The sequence below is a fragment of the Carcharhinus amblyrhynchos genome, chromosome 4, assembly GCF_965287045.1.
Source record: "Carcharhinus amblyrhynchos chromosome 4, sCarAmb.v2.hapA, whole genome shotgun sequence".
Lineage (NCBI taxonomy): Eukaryota > Metazoa > Chordata > Chondrichthyes > Carcharhiniformes > Carcharhinidae > Carcharhinus > Carcharhinus amblyrhynchos.
This window is the reverse complement of record NC_137327.1, coordinates 77,839,705-77,861,570: the sequence shown is the minus strand read 5'-3', so window position 1 is coordinate 77,861,570 and position 21,866 is coordinate 77,839,705. Positions and strand designations below refer to the sequence as shown.

General features: G+C 40.6%; 1 protein-coding gene across 1 annotated transcript in view; it reads left to right on the top strand.

Annotated features, from left to right (window-relative positions):
- LOC145342132 (copper-transporting ATPase 1-like) overlaps nucleotides 1-21,866 on the top strand; it is an 82,692-nt gene that overhangs the window by 10,989 nt on the left and 49,837 nt on the right. Inside the window, exons 3-6 of the mRNA XM_080187386.1 lie at nucleotides 9,927-10,398; nucleotides 15,885-16,616; nucleotides 17,727-17,975; nucleotides 21,527-21,690. Of these exons, the coding sequence (XP_080043512.1) occupies nucleotides 9,927-10,398; nucleotides 15,885-16,616; nucleotides 17,727-17,975; nucleotides 21,527-21,690 (1,617 nt within the window). The remainder of the gene's footprint in view (nucleotides 1-9,926; nucleotides 10,399-15,884; nucleotides 16,617-17,726; nucleotides 17,976-21,526; nucleotides 21,691-21,866) is intronic.

The window sequence follows — 21,866 nt, the reverse complement described above, 5'->3', positions numbered from 1 at the left end:
GAGATGTTGAAACCAGGGTCCTATTATTCCAAAAAAAGCTATTTAGAGTGACTAGTTTGTAAATTAGGTCTGTAGGGCATGAAATGGGCCTGAGATGAGATATGATGCAGTTCCTCTGTTGCAGTTTGTGAATACTGACAAAAGTCAAATTCCTCTGATTAAGGTTTTCTTGCTAGGCTGAAGTTTGAAATGTATGTTTCCATTCTTATAATTTCCTAATGATTGTGGTATTTTTCGGTCAGATCTGGTGAACTGTGCCAAATACTGATTCTGTCAATGGACTGCAGTGTTTCAGGAAGACAGCTCAGCACCACCTTGAGAGCAAACAGTGGTGGGCAATAAATGCTAGTTTAGCTAACAATGCTCACAAGCAATGAATGAATAAAAAAATTCTCTTCTGTGCGACATGTAGTTGCATGGAGCAAGCAGGAAACTGATGCTTTTTGTTTCTCTTAATGGTTCCTCTTTTTCTTTTCCCCTACTCATACATTTCTGAAGGGAATGACTTATGCTGATGCACATTTCCACAGGCAGTCACCCCTTCTCTGCCTCACTCGAGTAGAAAGTCTTCATATGAGAACTGTAAATAAACAACTTGGCGGCAGGGAACATCATAGCTGAGACCAGTCCTGCCCTCATTTCCGTGTTCATATATGCAGTTTCTGCTCTACGTTTCTAGTTGGTGATCAGGATTAATTTTTTGCTTTCACCTTTCAGCTCTCGATCTTAGTCCACAGTCAGAATTCAAGATTGAGGTTAGTGAACTCAGGAAAAAATACTAGAATTGAGCTTTCAGGAAGGAGCTAAAGAGAGAGTTTAGAAGAGGACATAAGAAGACTTTGGCGGATAGGATCAAGGAAAATCCTAAAGCTTTCTACAGGTATGTCAAGAATAAAAGATTGGTTAGGGCAAGATTAGGGCCAGTCAGAGACAGCAGTGGGAAGTTGTGCGTGGAGCCTGAAGAGATAGGAGAGGCACTGAATGAGTATTTTTTGTCAATATTCACGCAGGAAACTGTCAGTGTAGTTGAGGAGAATACTGCGATACCAGGTAGTAGACTAGACGGGATTGAGGTACATAAGGAGGAGGTGTTGGCCATTCTTAAGAGTGTGAAAATAGATAAGTCCCCTGGACTGGATGGGATTTACCCTAGGATTCTCTGGGAGGCTAGGGAGGAGATTGCAGAGCCTTTGGCTTTGATCTTCATGTCGTCATTGGCTTCAGGTATAGTGCCGGACGACTGGAGGATAGCAAATGTTGTCCCCTTGTTCAAGAAGGGGAGTAGAGACCGTCCTGGGAATTATAGACCAGTGAGCCTTACTTCTGTTGTGGACAAAGTTTTGGAAAGAATTGTAAGGGATAGGATTTATAATCATCTAGAGGGAAATAAATTGATTAGGGATAGTCAACACGGTTTTGTGAAGGATAGGTCGTGCCTCACAAACCTTATCGAGTTTTTTGAAAAGGTGACCAAAGAGGTGGATAAGGCTAAGGCAGTTGATGTGGTGTATATGGATTTTAGCAAAGCGTTTGATAAGGTTCCCCATGGTAGCCTATTGCAGAAAATGCAGATGCATGGGATTGAGGGTGATTTAGCAGTTTGGATCAGGAATTGGCTAGCTGATAGAAGACAGAGGGTGGTGGTTGATGGGAAATATTCAACCTGGAGTTCAGTTACAAGTGGTGTACCTCAAGGATCTGTTTTGGGGCCACTGCTGTTTGTCATTTTTATAAATGACCTAGATGAGGGTGTAGAAGGATGGATTAGTAAATTTGCTGACGACACCAAAGTTGGAGGAGTTGTAGACAGTGAGGATGGATGTTACAGTTTGCAGAGGGACATAGATAAGCTGCAGAGCTGGGCCGAGAGGTGGCAGATGGCGTTTAATACGGAAAAGTGTGAGGTGATTCACTTTGGTGAGAGTAACAGGAGTACAAAATATAGGGCTAATGGTAGGACTTTTAGTAGTGTTGATGAGCAGAGAGATCTCGGGGTACATGTGTATAGATCCCTGAAAGTTGGCACCCAGGTTGATAAGGTTGTTAAGAAGGCATACAGTGTGTTAGCTTTTATTGGTAGAGGGATCGAATTTCGGAGCCATGAGGTCATGTTACAACTGTACAAAACTCTGGTGCGGCCGCACTTGCAGTATTGTGTACAGTCCTGGTCGCCGCATTATAAGAAAGATGTGGAGGCATTGGAGAGGGTGCAGAGAGGTTTACCAGGATGTTGCCTGGTATGGTGGGAAGGTCTTATGAGGAAAGGCTGAGGGACTTGAGGTTATTTTCATTGGAGAGAAGAAGGTTACGAGGTGACCTAATTGAGGCATACAAGGTGATCAAAGGATTGTATAGGGTGGACAGTGAGAGCCTTTTACTTTGGATGGTGATGGCTAATACGAGGGGACATAGCTTTAAATTAAGGGGTGGTATTTATAGGATGGATGTCAGAGGTAGGTTCTTTACTCAGAGGGTAGTAAGGTCATGGAATGCCCTGCCTGCAGCAGTTGTGGACTCGCCAACTTTAAGGGCGTTCAAATGGTCAGTGGATAGGCATATGGATAACATTGGAATAGTTTAGGTTAGAGGGTCATTAGATTAGTTCCACTGGTCGGCGCAACATCGAGGGCCGAAGGACCTGTACTGCGCTGTTATGTTCTATGTTCCTCCATAGTCTGTATGGTATTGGCACATTTTAGTAAATTTTGCTTACTTCATTTGTGTCTCTATGCCAGATAAGAATGTGTGGGTTTGTAATCATATACCCTGATGGCCACGGCAGATGAAGACACTGACTCAGGTTTTTCTATCCAATTTTTTTTGAAAAAGGGACATTGAGTTTCATATTTTCATTTTGTTGCCTAACTGGTTATGCTTTCCTTATTTTAATTGAAGGTCTACATTATATTTTGGAATTCTCAGATTTGAATCTTTTTCAGATTAATTATAATGGACTTAGATTTAGTTTGATTTAGTTCTCACTTTTGATCGTTGACAGTGGTTTGATCAGTTTTCATTTTACAGCTGAATCCGGTGCTGAAGTAAACCTATTTGTGTGCAGCCTGAAACCTTGCATCTCGAGCACCGATTCCTCCTCTTTACCCAACTTTGTTCAGATTGACCTAACAACTTTCTCCTTGGTATCTTGAACTTACTTTGAAACCCCATATCTGGTCCTTTTGGGACGTCACCAATTACATCCCAACTTCTCTTCCATTGCTGCCAAAAACTGCATCCACTTGAAGGCTTATTTTCTCAAATTGCACATACTTCTGACTGCCTTTGCTCCATTCTGCACAAACTTCAACTTGTCCAGGTTGCTTTTACTAAATCTTAACCATGAACAAAGTGAATCACAACAACTGCACTCATCTGTTGCAGAGCCTTCAACATTTACATTTTGGAGCTGCAATTAAACTTGTTTGTCTTGTTAGCTTCTCTCCAAAAATCTCCTCAAAGTGTACTTCTTTAGCTACATCATTTGTTGCTCCCCTCATTTGCCCCCAATTTGGTGTCCTGCAGTGCTCCTATGGAGCACCGTGGGATGTTTGTAATGTGAATGATGTTAAATAAAACCCTGTTTGTATGGCAGTCTGCTGAGAATATTTGGGGATAGCAATGCAAAGTTGATTTCCCAATTTTTAGAAATGATTTAACAGTTATGGCTATGGATGAAAGGTTTGCAGGTTGGTTGTTTCTTAAACTTGCAATTCATAGAAATCCCGATCCATGGGTATCATTTTTTTAGGATTTTTGCTCTTGTTATTACTTTGTCTTCTTATGATACAGGTCATGTATTTTAAAAAAACTGATTTTAGAGCCCAAAACAATTATTTTTCACTTTTTACTCTTAACAAATTCCCAAAAATCCAAATGGTATTGAGTCTCCTTAATGCAGCACAAGGATGGTTTTCATATACTGAAATATATTTGTCAGCTATATGAGGATGTTGCACAGAGATTTCTATAGATGTTCTTCAGTTAATGAATTGGAATTTGGTTTATCATGTAGTTTTTAATAGATTTGTTTGGAATAGATTTTGTGCATTCTAAGACATTAAGGGAGCTCTGTGTGGAACTGACCCATACAAGGCCAGAGATTTTGGTATGATTGCTTCTGCTTTTCTGATAAGGTGCGAAGCTCAGGTGCCATTTGCCCCCCAGGTGGACGTAAAAAGATTTGATGGTGCTTATGAAGAGCAGGGAGATTTGTCTTGGGCCTCTTGGCCAGCGTTTATCCTTTGAGCAACATCATTTGATAACAGAATACTTAACCATTATCACTTGCTGTTTGTGGGAGTTTGCATTTTTTTCTACATTACAACTGTGACGACACTTCAAAAATACTTCATTGGCTCTGAATTACTTTGGGATGTCCTGTGATTGTAAAGATAGCAATGTAAATAAAATATTCCACATAAATACAAGCTTTTTTTTAATAGCTGATGACTATTTATCGTTGCTGGCTGCGTGGAAACTAGAATTGATCTTTAAACACTTGAGTTAAGGAGGAAAAAAATTGCTTCCATTTGTTATGCATTGACCTTTGATGGAAAATGTGATGGTTTTGGGGAATGGTGAGGCCAAAGCAAGACTCAGCTTTGTTGCTGTCCCTAATCAAAGAGCCTGCTCGCCATCGCTGTCAAAGTGGATATACGAGGAATAACTATCTGACCCAGTTATCAGAGCGCAGCACCCTAGTCAGTGAATTAAGGAGAGAAAAAGAAACTGTTCACATTTTTAATGGAGTTTTAAATCCAAGGAGCTCCCCAGTCTGTTTTGGATGATTCAAAATGAAGGCTTTACGTGCACCACTTCTGTCTATCCCCTTACTGCAAGTGACATGGCTTATTTACTTACAAATGCATGTACTCCTATTTGTTTAAACTTACTTATTTCAAATTACTTGTTAATGCAAGTTCAGATCTGGGTTTTTTAAAATCTTGTCTTGTGCTTGAGCTGCTTGCAGAAAAGTTGAAGTACATATTCTCAATCATGTAGTAGAATTTGAGAATTGATGGGGCTATTCTGAATGTGCTTCAGGTAACACATTTTATTTTGTTGCTTATTCAAGGGCAGGTCATTTAACATTACCACAGTAATCCGTAATTGGAGAGTTTGTGTGATGATAGCAAGGAGCACTTTTATTGGTTACGCAACGAAAAGGTTGCACGAGGTTGACATTGAGGATATAATATTTTCTTACGGATTGACCAGCAGCAGTTCAACGTTTGCCATATAGCTGAAGTGTATTTGCTTTTAAATCTTTTGCATAGCTGACATTAGTGGGTTGACTGAAATTATGTTAGATGTTAGACTGTCAGATGGATGATTGAAGTATATGTGGCTTTGTGTGGAATATGATCACCCAGCAGCCACCTTATTGTGGTAATTGGCAGCAATAAACATTGGAACAACATTGCAAACCTCTCTAAAAAGATGAAAGAACTGAAAAACTGCTATCTTAGACATTGTTGAGCTTTGTGTATGTCCTGACTGATGCTTTATTCAAAATGCTGAGCTAACATTACCTAACTCTTGCTCGTTTGTTTGATGTTTGCTTCAGAAAAGGGACCGTAAAGGAAATCCAGTATGTTAGCTTAATAGAACTCCAGTAATGAGGTTAGGTTCTCTTTACAAATCAATGCTTTTTTTTTCGTCAGACTGTGTTGGACTAACAGGGGATATATATGCTTAAAGTTGACTTTTGCAATGTAGGGAGCATTTTTTTTTTGGTTTTCCCTATTCTTGGGGTGGAATTTTATAGTATACAGGACAAAAAAAAGTATTTTGATACAATTCATTTCAATGAGATTGCAATAATCTGCTATTTCTATAAAGTAGTGAGTTAACATACAACTTTGAAGTATATTTATTTTTGATGTATTTATTTTACAGGTAGTGGTAATTGACAAGTCATTTGATTTCTCCATACTTGTTACCAAACTCAACAAGAACTCTGCAATGTTTATTTTTAATTAGAGAGGAAAAGGTTATTTTCTAAATGGAATATAAATAAAGAAGTGAAACTGGATTATTTAATGTTAACCTGAGCTTGAGTTTAAACTTGTTAATGTATTAATAACTGAGATAAACTAGGAGTGAAATTTGTGCTGTGTTCACACCATTGCACAATTTTGGGTGTGATATAAACACATCTATTTCCCTCAAACACTTTTCCCCTTACTTCAACTTTCTGGCTGCCCCCTATGAAATAACTGCTTCAAGCTGGAGTGCAGTAACGTGGGTCTGGATTCCATAAGAAATAGCGCAGCTAACTCCTGCTCCTATCATTCAGTAAAATCATGATCTTGGCCTCAACACTTTCTTGCCTGTTCCTCATAATCTTTGATTTCTCCTAGTCTCCCAAAATCTGCCTTGGCTTCAAGTATACCAACAATTGAGCCGTCATATGTTTCAGGGGCAGAGGATTCCAAAGATTCACAATTCTTTGAGTGAAGAAACTTCTCCTTCTCAGTCTTGGGTCAAGGGATCAGTTCTGGCTTCTCCAATTCAGGCAACACAATCTCTTAGCATCCGCCCTGTCCAGTCCCCTCAGAATATCACGTTTCAATGAAATCACCTCTTATACTTCTAAACTCCAGAGGAAATGAGACCATTTTACTGAATCTTTCACCATAGAGAAGCACTCTCATTCCAGGAATCAAATATAGTTAACAATTACTGTAAATCTCTGAAGGCAAATATATCTTTCCTTAGATAAGGAGACCAAAAGTGGGCACAGTACTCCAGGGATTTTGCCTAAGTACTTGGGTATCAGACAATATGCTACGTGTTGGTCAGTTGCCTGATCTTGGAGCATGAAACTTTTCTCACCTCACAATCTTGATGCAACCCTGCTAAAACATGCAAATGCGCTGGCATGCTTCATCACCTGTTGATACAGAATCTGCTCTTAATGTCCTTTAACTTGTCATTGCGTTATTAAGGAAGTAGAGAATATGATCCATTGCTCCCCAGAATCAACAAAGTTAATTTTGAAACCCTGCTAAGATTTGGTGACTTGACATAGAACTGAGACATTAGAGCCTGGAGCTCCTCTAAGGTGGCACAGTGGTTCGCACTGCTGCCTCACAGCGCCAGGAACCCGGGTTCAATTGCCAGCTTGGGTGACTGCACATCATCCCCATGTCTGCGTGGGCTTCCTCTGGGTGCTCTGGTTTCCTCCCACAGTCTAAGAAATGGGGTTTAGGTTGTTTGGCCATGCTAAATTCTCCCTCAGTATACCTGAACAGGTATCGGAGTGTGGCGACTAGGGAATTTTTACAGTAACTTCATTGCAGTGTTAATGTAAACCAACTTGTGACACTAATAAATAAACTTTTGGTTTATACAATATGCAATATTTTAACTCTTTTTAGAATATTAGGAAAGCATTTTTCACTGAATTTTCACTAGTGCTTGTATACCATGTTATTAGGCTAGAGGTGATGTTGAAAATTAACTTATTGGCAAGAATTTTATATATTGCACAATTTGTAAGTTACATTTGTTGGACAAGTTACAGATGCCAGTGCAAAAGGAGGAAATTCCTTTCTCTGCTGAAGTTATTATTTCAGATAAAGTAACAATGTTAATGTAAATAAATGATAAAATAGTTGAAAGTGTTGAAACTTCCTCCAGAAAAAAAAGACTGTGACATTATATAAATAATTGCAAGTTTGCAATGTTGCAAAGGATTATCTGACCTGAGATCTAATAAGTATTGCAGTGATTTGGGTGAGAGAAACAGGAAATGCCTAGTTTTCTTTTCAAAAGATCAATGTTATATTTAACAGGAGGCATGATAGCACTGACTGTGACGATGTGCGTGTTGTCTTTGCTGTTTGAGAAATTGGTGCAAAATCCAGAAATACATGGCATGTTCTTCAACATTTGGGAAGAAAAAAGGTTAATGTTTCACAAACTTTTTATCAGAATTGGACCCTTTGCTATTCAGGTCTCGCAAATTCAGAGTTCTGACAGGCCTGCAGCATACGGCCAGCATTTCATGCTTTCACTTCGGATTTTTGGTTTTCATTTTTTAATTTAGCTTGATAGCAGAGATAAATTTTCCAAATTAGGAGGCATCATTTTGAGATAGGCCAATTCGAAATGACTCTGAAGCAAGCTATGGCCAGAAATTTACAGCCCATCTTGCCTGCCGGATAATATCCGGCCAAAGGAAATGTTAGTTTAAATGGCTGCCTCATCCGCTGGCGGGAGACCTGCCATTGGGGAAGCATAAAATCTGGCCCATGTGTACTTCAAGTCTATGTTGATTTTCTTAAAAGTCCGAATGTATTTATTCCTTTACAAAGGCTTTTGCAGAGTTTCTCCTTTGCTTGCCCTTTCCAATTTCAGCTATGCATAAATGGTTTCAGTAGAGCAATGAAGTGATAAAGTTGGGAGGGGAAAAAAGGCTTCATTTAAATGGAGCTAAACAGTAGATAAAGAGATGCAGTAAGGCAGGCAGTAATTTTTCAATTCTTCTCTGGTTTAAGCTTCAGCTGATCTTTAATTCTTTCTGAGATGCGGAGAGATCGGTTGTGCCCATTACAAAATCGGCAAGTCTGAGCACAGAATAGGGAGCAAACCTGAGACTTTCTGGTTTATTTATCTCAGTGGCCCATCAGATGATGTGTTTATCTATTGAAAGGGCGCTGGTCATATATAAAAACTATAATCAAAAAGCTTTGTTGGGCTAAATTAAACAAAATACTGCGATGCTTGAATCTGCCAGAGCTGCTGAGTTTTTCCAGCATTCTCTATTGTTGGGCTAAATGTTACTAAGTACAAACCCAGCAGTCTGGCTTTAACTGCAAGATATTTGCAATCGCTTGGTTGTGTTGTAATGCTAAAAGTGAAACTGCAGACGTAAAGCCTGATTGAAACTGACCTGATATACAATGTGTTTGGAACTGTTTGTTCCAAATGCTTTCAAGCACTAGTTTACTTTGTTATTGGCCTTTTTTAAAAATTAATCTACAGGATGTGGCTGAAGCCAGTATTTATTTCCCATCCCTAACTGCCCTTGAGAATTGAGGTGAGCTGCCTTCTTGAACTGCTATAGTCCATGTACATACACCCACAGTGATATTAGGGAGGGAGTTCCAGGATTTTGACCCAGTGACAGTGAATGAGCAGCGATATATTAAGTTAGTATGGTGAATGACTCAAAGGGGAATCTCCAGGTGGTTTTGTTCCCTGGTGTCTGCTGTCCTTGTCCTTGTAGATGGTGACTTTTGTCTGTTTGGAACATGCTGCCTAAGGAACCTTGTTGAGTTCCTGCAGTGCATGTGCTACTACTGTTCTTCGATGATGGAGGGAGTGGAAGGGGTACTAATCAAGCGGGCTGCTTTGTCCTGGGTGGTGTCGAACTTGAGCGTTGTTGGGGCTGCACTCATCCAGGCAATTGGAGAGTATTCCATCACACACCTGCTGTCAGAGGAGCAACTATTGTCACATGACCATATGAACATGTGAATTAGGATCAAAAGCAGGCCACTCAGCTACTCTAGCCTGCTCTGCCATTCAATAAGCTCAAGTCTGATCATTTTTTTGTTTCATTTTTAAGTCAAAATGGCCACCAAGGTTGTTTGCATTGCATTTATTTCAGGACTCTTATTATTTCAATTTAGGTTTTGTTCCATATTCAATTTCAAACTTTAATTGAGAAAACTGTTACGTTCTAAAACATATGAAGTGTGAACTCGATAGTCAAAACACTATAATTGGCTAAAGTTTTAACATCAACAGATTGTCATGTAGCTGGGAATGTTCAATGTTTTACTTTCATAAAGGATAGAAAATATTTGTATCTTTTTCGCTCTATGTTTAGCAGTTGTTGGAGTTAGCTTATTTTTTTCCCTCTGGTTTTTAGCATTTCCTTATGAAACATATTAACTAATACTTTCTGTGCACAGGTGTCCCTTGAAAACCATAATGCTGCTATTGTGTACAATCCGGAGTTTCAGACCCCAGAGTCACTACAGGAAGCAATTGATGACATGGGATTTGAAGCTACGTTAATGGACACAAGTCCAATGCCTGTCACTCCAGAATCAGCTCTTCTCAACAATGAGAGGGGACTTTCTCCCCAGCCTGGCCAGCAGACTGTAAACCAAATGCCCAGCATAAATGACAGGGAGAGAAAAAGGTTACTTGATGAAAATTATGCAGCCTTTGTTCCCACCACAAGTCTCAACAAGGAAATCATTGACTTGGCTGTGGACAGTTCTCCAGTGGACAAGAGGTTGCCAATGCCTGAAGAAACTTGGACGAACCAAGGCAGTGAAATGGTAGTGAAAATGAGGGTGGAAGGAATGACTTGCCACTCCTGTAGCAGCACGATTGAAGGCAAGATTGGGAAGCTGCAAGGTGTCCAACGCATTAAAGGTGAATTATTAAAAAATATTGTTTATTTTCTTTGCACTCTGCACCTTTACTGGAAGTGGCAGGCAGACGTTTGCACTGGCAAAACCATGGGATCAATGTGTGGGTGAGAAAAGATGAACAGAGCAAGTAAAATAATGAAACATAATAAATTAACTCAGTCTAGAACAGGAGAGCAGAGTGGAGTTAAACATACAATCCAAAAGAGGTTTTGTATAATTTTACTGGGTTACAAGCAGCCACCATCAAAGGCTATGTGTTCTGTGTTTTACTCCTATAAGCAGTGCTAAATTCAATCAGCAGCCTCTTCAGGCACTTTATTTATCTTTTTAATTAAATCAGAACTGTGGTAAATATGTATGTTCAAGTCAGATTGGTTACATGTGTAAATTACCTAATTTTAGCTCTTGATCAATAGCAAAGTGCAAGGAGAAGCAATCATTGCACTGTTTGTATTCAAGAGTACAGGATCCTTTCTAGAATGATGATTCCTTTTGAAGGTGGTGATTATTTTTCTTTCCAGTTTACATGTTTGGAAATGTTATCAAGCCACTACAAATGGTGACAGTAAAGTATATCTACTGTTCATATGAATTAAAGTGTACACCCTCATTTGATCTGTAAAAATGCTTGAATTTGATGTGATTTGATTTATTATTGTCACGTGTATTAGAACATAGAACACTACAGCACAAACAGGCCCTTCGGCCCACGAGTTGCGCCGATCACATCAACCCCTACCAACCTACAGACCTATCTATAACCCTCAATCTCATTAAACCCCATATACTCATCCAGAAGTCTTTTAAAAGACCCCAGCGAGTTCGCCTCCACCACCACTGACGGCAGCCGATTCCATTCACTCACCACCCTCTGAGTGAAAAACTTACCCCTAACATCACTTCTGAACTTCCCTCCTTGCATCTTAAATCTGTGTCCTCTCGTAGCAACCATTTCAACCCGGGGAAATAGCCTCTGAGAGTCCACCCTATCTATTCCTCTCAACATTTTGTAAACTTCTATCAGGTCGCCTCTCAACCTTCGTCTCTCCAGGGAAAAGAGTCCCAGCTCCCTCAACCTATCTTCATAAGGCATGCCTCCCAGTCCAGGCAACATCCTTGTAAATCTCCTCTGTACCCTCTCAATAGCTTCTACATCTTTCCTATAGTGAGGCGACCAGAACTGCGCACAATACTCTAAATGAGGCCTGACAAGGGTCTTATAAAGTTGCAGCATTACCTCCCGACTCCTAAACTCAAACCCTCGATTAATGAAGGCCAGTACACCATACGCCTTCTTGACCACCTCCTCCACCTGCGAGGCCGATTTAAGAGTCCTGTGGACCCGGACCCCTAGATCCTTCTGCTCTTCAACACTACTCAGACTTCTGCCCTTGATAGTGTACTTGTTCATCCCATTGGTTCTGCCAAAACGGACGACTACACATTTATCCGCGTTGAAGTCCATCTGCCACTTCTCCGCCCAGTCCTGCATCCTATCTATGTCCTGCTGCAACTTTTGCCATCCTTCCAGACCATCCACAACACCACCGACCTTAGTGTCATCAGCGAACTTACTTACCCATCCCTCCACTTCCTCATCCAGGTCATTTATGAAAATGACAAACAACAAGGGTCCCAGAACAGATCCTTGAGGCACTCCGCTGGTGACTGACCTCCATTCAGAAAAAGCCCCATCCACAACCACTCTCTGCCTTCTGCAGGCAAGCCAATTCTGGATCCACAAGGCCAAAGGCCCTTGGATCCCATGCCCTCTCACCTTCTCAAGAAGTCTTGCATGGGGGACCTTATCAAACGCCTTGCTGAAGTCCATGTACACTACGTCCACGGCACTTCCTTCGTCAATGTGTTCAGTCACATTATCGAAGAACTCAACTAGGCTCGTAAGGCACGACCTGCCCTTGACAAATCCATGCTGACTATTCCTGATCATGTCAAACCTCTCCAAATGTTCGTAAATCTTGTCCCTCAGAAGCCTCTCCATCAGCTTACCAACTACTGAGGTCAGACTCACCGGTCGGTAATTTCCCGGGCTATCTCTGTTCCCTTTCTTGAAAATAGGAACTACATCCGCAATCCTCCAATCCTCCGGAACCTCTCCCGTCTCCATTGACGACGCAAAGATCATCGCCAGGGGCTCTGCAATCTCTTCCCTCGCCTCCCACAGTATCCTGGGGTACATCCCATCTGGTCCAGGCGACTTATCTACCTTGATAGAATTCAAAAGTTCCAACACATCCTCCTCCTTAATATTCACGTACTCAATCTTTTCCATCTGCTGCAAATCCATAACAAAATCTCCCAGATCAGCTTCCACTGTGAATACTGAGGCGAAGTACTCGTTAAGCACCTCTGCCATTTCTTCTGGTTCCACACAAACCTTTCCCCCCTCACCTTTTATAGGTCCTATCCCTTCTCTTCTTATCCTTTTACCTTTCACATATTTATAGAAGGCCTTGGGATTCTCCTTAATCTTACCCGCCAAGGTCTTCTCATGACCCCTTCTGGCTCTCCTAATTTCCCTTTTAAGTTCCTTCCTACAGTCCTTATACTCCTCAAGATCTTTAACCTCTCCTAATTCCCTGAACCTCTTATACACCTTCCCTTTCCTCCTGACTAGGTTTAACACAGCCTTTGTGCACCACGGTTCCCGCGACCTACCAAAACCCCCTTGTCTCATCGGAACGTTGTTATTCAGAGCTCCAGACACACATTCCTTGAATATCTGCCACCTTCCTTCGGTACTTTTCCCTAAGAACGCCTCCTTCCAGTTTATTTGTCCAAGTATCTTCCTGACTTCTTCGTATCTCCCCTTACCCCAGACAAACACCTTCCTAGCCTGCCTGATCCTATCTCGTTCCAATGCAATTGTGAAGGAGATAGAATTATGGTCACCATTTCCAAGATGCTCTCCTACCGAAAGATCCATCACCTGCCCTGGTTCATTTGCCAGTACCAGGTCAAGTACAGCCTCTCCCCTCGTAGGCTTATCCACATACTGTGTCAGGAAACCTTCCTGAACACACCGAACAAACTCCTCCCCATCCAAACCCCTTACCCTAGGGATATTCCAGTCGATGTTTGGGAAATTGAAGTCTCCCATCACGACAACTCTGTTATTATTAGCACATAGTGAAAAGTATAGTTTCTTGAATGCTATACAGACAAAACATACTGTTCATAGAGAAGAAAACGAGAATTCAGAATGCAGTGTTACAGTCATAACTAGGGTGTAGTGAAAAATCAACTTCATGCAAGATAGGTCCATTCTAACGGCAGCAGGGAAGAAGCTGTTCTTGAGTCGGTTGGTATATGACCTCAGACTTCTGTGTCGTTTTCCTGATGGAAGAAGGTGGAAGAGGGAATGTCCAGAGTGTGTGAGGTCCTTAATTAAGATGGGTACTTTGCCAAGGCAGTGGGAAGTGTAGACAGAGTCAGTGGATGGGAGGCTGGTTTGCTTGATGGATTGGGCTACATTCATGACCTTTCATAGTTTCTTGCGGTCTTGGGCAGAGCAGGAACCATACCAAGCTGTGACACAATCAGAATACGTTCTATGGTGCATCTGTAAATGTTGGTGAGACTCGTAGCTGACATGCCAAATTTCCTTAGTCTTCTGAGAAAGTAGAGGCACTGGTGGGCTTTCTTAACTATGTTTTTGACATGGGGGGACCAAGACAGGTTTTTAGTGATCTGTATACCTAAAAACTTGAAGCACTTGACCCTTTATACTTCGTCCCCATTGATATAGACAGGGGCATGTTCTCCTCTATGCTTTCTGAAATTGATGAGAATCTCCTTCATTTTATTGACATTGAAGGAGAGATTATTGTCGCTGCACCAGTTCACCAGATTTTCTATCTCATTCCTGTACTCTGCCTCGTCATTGTTTGAGATCTGGCCCACTATTATGGTATCGTCAGCAAACTTGATAATCGAGTTGGAGGGGAATTTGGTCACACAGTCATAGATGTATAAAGAGTGTAGTAGGGGGCTGAGAACACAGCCTTTTGGGGCACTGGTGTTGAGGATGATGGTGGAGGAGGTGTTGTTGCCTTTCCTTATTGATAGTGGTCTGTGAGTTAGGAAGTTCAGGATCTAGTCGCAGAAGGAGGTGCGGAGGCCCAGGCCACGGATTTTGGAGATGAGTTTCGTCGGAATAATGGTGTTGAAGGCTGAGCTGTAGTCAATACATAGGAGTCTGACATTGGTGTCTTTGCTGCCTAGCTGTTATAGGGTTGAATGCAGGGCAAGGGAGATGGCATCTGCTGTGGACCTGTTGTGGCAGTAGGCAAACTATAGTGGATCAAGGTAGTCCAGGAGACTGGAATTGATGTGTGCCATGATTAGCTTTTCGAAGCAGCTCATAATGATGGATGTCAAAGCCACTGCACGATGGTGATGCATGAATGTCCACTACAACTGAGACTTTATGTAAAAGAAAGTCCCAGAAAGGAGTCCAGTTATTTCCCGATGTGTTTTCTCCACTTGACCTCGGGGTGCGGGGAAAATGAGTCAAACAATTGTCAATCTAGACAAACATCCAACAACAGTAGTATTGACCTTGGGGCTTATCTGCAATGTGTCTCCTCCTCAGCCCTGACAAAAATATATAATTATGTATTTTCTCAGTCTTTTGTTTATTCTGTTATTTGTTTTAATTTTGTCTTGGTGCAATCCTGACTGCCAAGTTTTACTGCATGGCTTTGCATTATGTAACTGGGTGGGGATTATGAGATTATAATGCTTGATCAATGTCTGAAAATACGTAATTTCTTTAAAACAAAGTAGTGTAATGGAAAAGTATTAGAGAGAAAAAATGAAAAGTGATTAGAAATGGGAGTGTATCATCAAAAAAGAAAAGATAGATTAACATTTCAAAGGGATACTCTTGTTTAGATGAAACATTGCTCATGAAATTTAAAGATGTCAGTTGAACTTTTTTTTTGTGTGTTGTCCTTTCCTTTTCAAGTGCTGGCTGTTTTGAGGTGCATTTCCACAAGGTTTGTTTGGGCCCTCTGGTCTTTAACCAAGTGGCATTCTTCAAATGTGTGTGATAGTTGTTGGCTGAACATTGGCAGAATCTTGATCAAGGTGAATTTGGAAGATCCAGGAATCAAGCCGAATTGGATTCTGGCTTGATTTGCACCATGTAACTCTTCAGCCTTAGCCAGTGAAGAATTGTTGGAACCTTTGTTGGTTTTTCATCTCTAGTCTGAAAACAGGGACTCCAATTGGAGTTTTCAAGTCTGTTCAATTTGTTGGTCTCAGTTTGGAATTAAACTAATACTCTTCAGTTTGTGTGGCTTAGTGCTACATCTGACTTTTTGCCCTTTAGGCCACTAGGGAGAGCACAACTAATTTTTAATCTTGATTGTTGAAAAATTCATGTTTTACATTTTTTGTCTAAGTTTACATAATGTTTGAATCAATTTAATTCATATTTACCAGATGTTTCTTTTTCAATAGTTTCTTTGAGTAATCAGGAAGCCACAATTGTGTACCAAGCCCACCTCATCACACCAGAGGACCTCAGGACTCAAATTGAAAGTGCTGGATTTACTGCCACAATCAAAACCAAGGCCAAACCTTTGAAGCTTGATTTTGACATTGAGCGCTTAATAAATGCAACTCAGGTGACCAAACTTGACCCACAGGAGGTGACCAACAAACCAACAAATTTGATCCTCAGAATTGATGGCATGCACTGTGGCTCCTGTGTAACAAACATTGAGAGTAACTTAGCGACACTCCCAGCTGTACACAGCATCAAGGTTTCTTTGGAATCTAAAAGCACTACCATTCAATACAACCCAGCCATGATTACTCCAGATGCCTTAAAGCAAAAAATTGAGAGCTTGCCTCCAGGAAATTTCAAAGTTTCACTTCCGTATGAATGTCACTCTGAAAAATCTACACTCAGTGCTGCTCAGAATCCTTTGGTATCTTCACCTCAGCTGCCTGCTTTGGAGTCAAGGAAACATCGGTTGAGCAATGTGACAGTGATTGATATTAAAGGAATGACTTGTAATTCTTGTGTGAAAACTATAGAAGAAAACATCTCAAACAAAAGTGGAGTGATATCAATTAATGTTTCCCTAGCGCAGCACAGTGGAACTGTGGAATATGATCCTCTCTTTACCAACCCTGAGGAGCTGAGAGACATGATAGATGATATGGGATTTGAGGCAATTCTTCCTGGTAACTCTTTCTAATTTAACTAATTTATCTAATTAAAAGTAAAGATCAATCCATCCTAACCCACTTGATCTTAAGGGTGAAATGCATGGTTGGCTCTCAGATCAATACCACTCTTGACATACTGCTTGGAGCCATAAACATGTTTAGTGGATATGTCCCATCCTTTTTGTCTATCTATTTGGTATGAGCTTTATCCACATGCAGTACTGTTGAGGGACAAATTAAGCTATACAGTATTATTAGAATGCTGCCGCTACCCTCTTAGGTTTTACGTGCATCCCTTGACTGGAGCAAAAAGAATCATAGCTGAAAATTTGAGTTTCTGCGCAGTAAGCATAGTGCTGTGTCAGGTTATCATTTTAAGCAAGTGCAGAGAGCAAATTTTAGTTAGTAAATGTGCTGTAGATAATAGAAGTGAGCCATACAGCTTTGGAAACGCCAAATGTGAATGCCTTGTTTACCCTGGTCTACTGATCTTGATCTAGGATGCTAATAGGCACTTAATCCAAGGGCAGTAAGGATAATTTAAGGAGGGAAGAAATCAGCTGGGGGCGTATTATGTGAGAAGGGGATCAGATTTTGGTTGTGATGTCCCTCCTTTCTGTTTTAGTCAGCAATGCTCATTGCTCAGGCCCATACTTTGATAAAGGGATGATGGGAACCATACCACCTCATGAGTCCTTTAGGAAAGGATTTCTGTGCATTGTAAAAATAGGCGTTTTCCTTCCGCCCTGACCTGTAATTAACTCCAGTCCAAGAAGAGCAGACCCTATATGCCAGTGTAATATTTCCATTTCACGCCCCAATATAAGGTGCTGCTGTTTTGCTGCCACTGCTGAACTACCAAACTCTTTTGTAAGTTGTCAAGATTCTTTATGATATCATTTTAGACAAACCTTTACTTGGTTTCTAGTAGGCAGAGTGGCAGCAATACAGCAGCAGCGGTGTGGGCAAAGACATGTTAGCGGACTGTAGCTGAGTGAAACCACTTGATTGTTGATGTTGATTGAGAAAAGTGGAATAGTTACTGGCTACCTGATGAATTCACACACACATTCTATAATGCATTTTATCATAACCGAAAATGCTATGCAAATTGTATAATTGCAGCAAGTCCAGAACCTGCAGTATTACCAGCAGAAATTTTGCCGAAAGTGTCTGTAAAAGACAAAAAAATGAGGAATGGGCTATGTGAAACAGGGATGACCTACATAAAAGGAGAGTTGCTATCACAGGAGTCGGGCATCACCCAACAGAACAGAGAAGCTGCTGTGCCAGAAAAATGTTTTATTCAGATAACCGGCATGACCTGTGCATCCTGTGTGGCTAACATTGAGAGGAATTTGAAACAGGAAGATGGTAAGAACATTTGAATTGCTGCAAGCTTTTTCATATATTTAATTTTAGTTTCATTTCCTCTGAAATCTCACAAGTTGCAACATTCTATTGTGTGAAAGTAGCAACAGTGATTCCTCCTTTTTCCAGTGCCTGAAGCCACTGATTAATAGCATTGCTAGATTGCCTGCTGGCTGCAGCCTTCCTTTAGGTGATTTGGCATTTGTACAAAGAGAGCATGGAGAATGTAACATCTCTATGCTTATTCCTGTCCTCACCTGAAGCTCATAGATGAGCTTCATGATGAAGGATGGGTTTCTATTCCATGGCAAAGATTGCTGGGGTCAATACTAATGCTACTAACTGTGATCTTGACTGAGATCAGCTAACTCAGTGTAAGAAAGAGGCAGCAAGATCAACATGAAGCAAAACAACTTTTCTTTTTGAATGCTAGCTGACCTACTGTGCAATTGCAGCTTTTTGATTTTAGTTAAGACATCCAGCATTGTTTCTTTTTGTCGTCATAACCGCAGAGTAGTTCCCTGGTTAGATCTGAATTGTGTTGTGAAATCACAATAAACTCTCGACTTTCCCACATCAAGTCTTCAACCTCTCTCTCCCTTAATAGAATTTTTCTTGTTTCTCAATTTCATTATTACTTCAGATGGGATTGCATTTTTTCCATCTTTCTAACTTGAAGTAAGCCAACCTTTTTGCTCCAACTTGGCACCCATCATACAGCTTCCAGCTCTAACTCATTCTCGATCAGAAAAATCATAAAACTACATCTAAATTTTGTAATTTCTTTACTTCCTGCAACCAATAGACTTTTAAAACTTAACTTTTAATGTCCTGTGATTAAAATGACCCCTGAAGGACACAATGTGTTTCCAGTCTAACCTGAGCCAATCAATCTTGCCAGCTTAATTAAATTTAATTTCACTTTAGTATGTATTAAGTGTGAAGAGAAAAGTATTTTGTGATTCAATAAGGGGTTATAATGTAATTTTGGCTTTCAGATGACACCATTTTTGCTGATGACACCAAGATTGGTGGAATGGCAAATTGTGCGGAGGGTGTGGAAAGGCTGCAGAAGGATCTAGATAGGCTGGGTGAATGGGCCAGGAACTGGCAAATGGAATTTAATGTTAGCAAATGTGAAGTTGTCCACTTTGGTAGGAATAATGGTAGGAAGGACTATTACTTACATGGCGAAAAACTGCAGCATGCAACGGTGCAGAGGGACCTCAGGGTCCTTGTGCATGAGTCGCAAAAACCCAGCCTGCAGGTGCAGCAGGTGGTCAGGAAGGCAAATGGGATGCTGGCCTTCATAGTGAGGGGAATTGAATATAAAAGTAGGGAGGTTTTGCTGCAACTGTACAGGGCACTGGTGAGGCCGCAGCTGGAGTACTGTGTGCAGTTTTGGTCGCCGCACTTACGCAAGGATATTTTGGCCTTGGAGGGAGTGCAGAGGAGGTTTACTTGGCTGATGCCGGAGTTGAGGGGGTTGAGCTATGAGGAGAGGCTGAATAAACTAGGCTTGTACTCGTTGGAGTTTAGAAGAATGAGGGGAGATCTCATTGAGACGTATAAGATGATAAATGGGATGGATAGGATAGAGGTGGAGAGGCTCTTCCTGCTCAGAAAGGACAGTAGGACTAGAGGGCACAGCCTCAAGATAAAGGGGGGGCAGTTTAGAATGGAGTTGAGGAGGAACTTCTTCACTCAAAGGGTGGTGAATCTCTGGAATTTTCTGCCCGTTGAAGTGGTGGAGGCTGCCTCACTAAATATATTTAAGACGCGGGTTGATAGGTTTTTGATAGGCAAGGGGATTATGGGTTATGGGGAGAGGGCGGGAAAGTGGAACTGAGCCACGACAGATCAGCCATGATCTTATTGAATGGCGGGGCAGGCTCGAAGGGCTAGATGGCCTACTCCTGCTCCTATTTCTTATGTTCTTATGTTCTTAGATGACATCCTTAAGTACTCCAGTCATCCTTGGCTTTCTTTTGAATCACTTGATTAAATTATAGTTGTCTTGGTCATTTTCAATCTTTTGTTTCATTTCTATTATTTTACTTAATTAGTTTATGTAAGCATCTAAGATGATATTTGCAGATTTTAATTTTAAACTGATATAAAACTGTGTTAATTAACTTTATAAAGTAAATTTCAGAAACTTGTTTTCCAAATAATACCTTTTATTGGCCACCACAGACGGTAGAGTTCTGGTGTCAGAGAAGTGTAGTGTTTAATTTCTGCATTTGTGCATCTATATTAGAAATGTTTTGCATGTATGTCCCCTAAGGTACCGTTTCGTGGCATATCCCTGCTGTGGGCTCCCTTCCGTTTGTATATTTTCTTCCCCCCACACCACCCCCCTCTCTCTACTTAATATGACACTGAAGTTTGGTCTCATATAAGCCTGTCCCTACTGCACTAAACTTCCACACTGCATCAGTCCAATAAATATTTTATGACACTGCTGTAATCTAAACCTTGTTGCTAGACTACATTTTCTCAAACTATAGACCAAGAATTTTCTAATCACTGTCCACGCAAAGTATTTATTGTCGATTAAAATAGCAAATATTTGTGCAATCATATAAATAATGACTGTATTCTCTTTGTATGTTTCATATTGAATATTTCATAATTTTCTCCAACTCATCTAGTTTAACTATGATGAATAAGGCACACTGATTTATTTCTTTAAACTTGATGGGAGAGTAAGACTATGTTTATGTACCTACGGCAATTAAGTGCATGGATTCTGTTTATATATAGGAATGTGTCATTGGTTTATACATGGTGCTGATAATGCCAAGGTCATGCTTTTAGTTCCTGTGCAGGAGATTAAATATATTGAGTATTGTTAAAAAAAAATACATGCTGCCAAAGCTTTTTGTCTTGCACTCATTAGGACAGACTTGCAAGAATTGTAACCAAACAACAGTGTACTCTGCATGAGAAGAGAGTACTGATTGGTTGGCAAGTGGACTCTGGTAGAGGTGTTGCAGTGGAGAAGGCACAAGGGCATAATTAACTACCAAGTTTTGATTTAAATTCGAATTGGGCAGATCACCTCTTATAAATCAAGGCATTGTCTTGGGGAATGGCTGCCCTATAAACTTTTATTTAGTTGGAAAAGGTACAATGAATGGACATGCTCCTGTCTGCAAGGACAAGGTCTATTATGTGAAGTTATGCGGTTTCTGGCATGCGATGTGGTTTATTTATTGTACCTCAATTCTTGCCATCACTGTTAAAAACCTGAATTTAAAATTCATCTTGACGTTTTAACTTCCTGTTGCTGAGTTTTTTTTCCTAAATGCACAAAATACATTTTAAGCCAAGATTCATTGGTGCAGTAAATAATTTAACTGAGGTGCTACTATCTAACTTCTTGTATTTTAGTCAGAAACACTTTTAACTCGCTAAGCAAAATGTTAGCAGGATATAGATTTTGATGGTACCTATACCACAAATGTTGAAATTGTTTTGAGTGTTAAAAGCAGGAATCCCAACGCAGCATTTTAACTGACTGTGAATTTTGCACTTTTGATTCTGCCAAGGAATATATTCTGTATTGGTCGCCCTAATGGCTGGAAAAGCAGAAGTGAGGTATAATTCAAGGATCATAAAGCCTCCAGACATTGCTGAGTTGATAAATGAACTGGGTTTTGGAGCCTCTGTGCTAGAGGACTACGACGGATCAGATGGTCAGTTAGAACTTGTTGTGAGTATTCAATTCAAATATTGCTGAATTGCTCTCCATATTAAGTGCAGGAATCCCAATCACTCAAAACTATCATAGTGAGATACATGGCTACTGCCAATCTTGACCTGCGAGATTTTTAGAAATACTTTTATTTTCAAGAAGGTCAAACATTGAGGTTGAGGGAACTATTACAT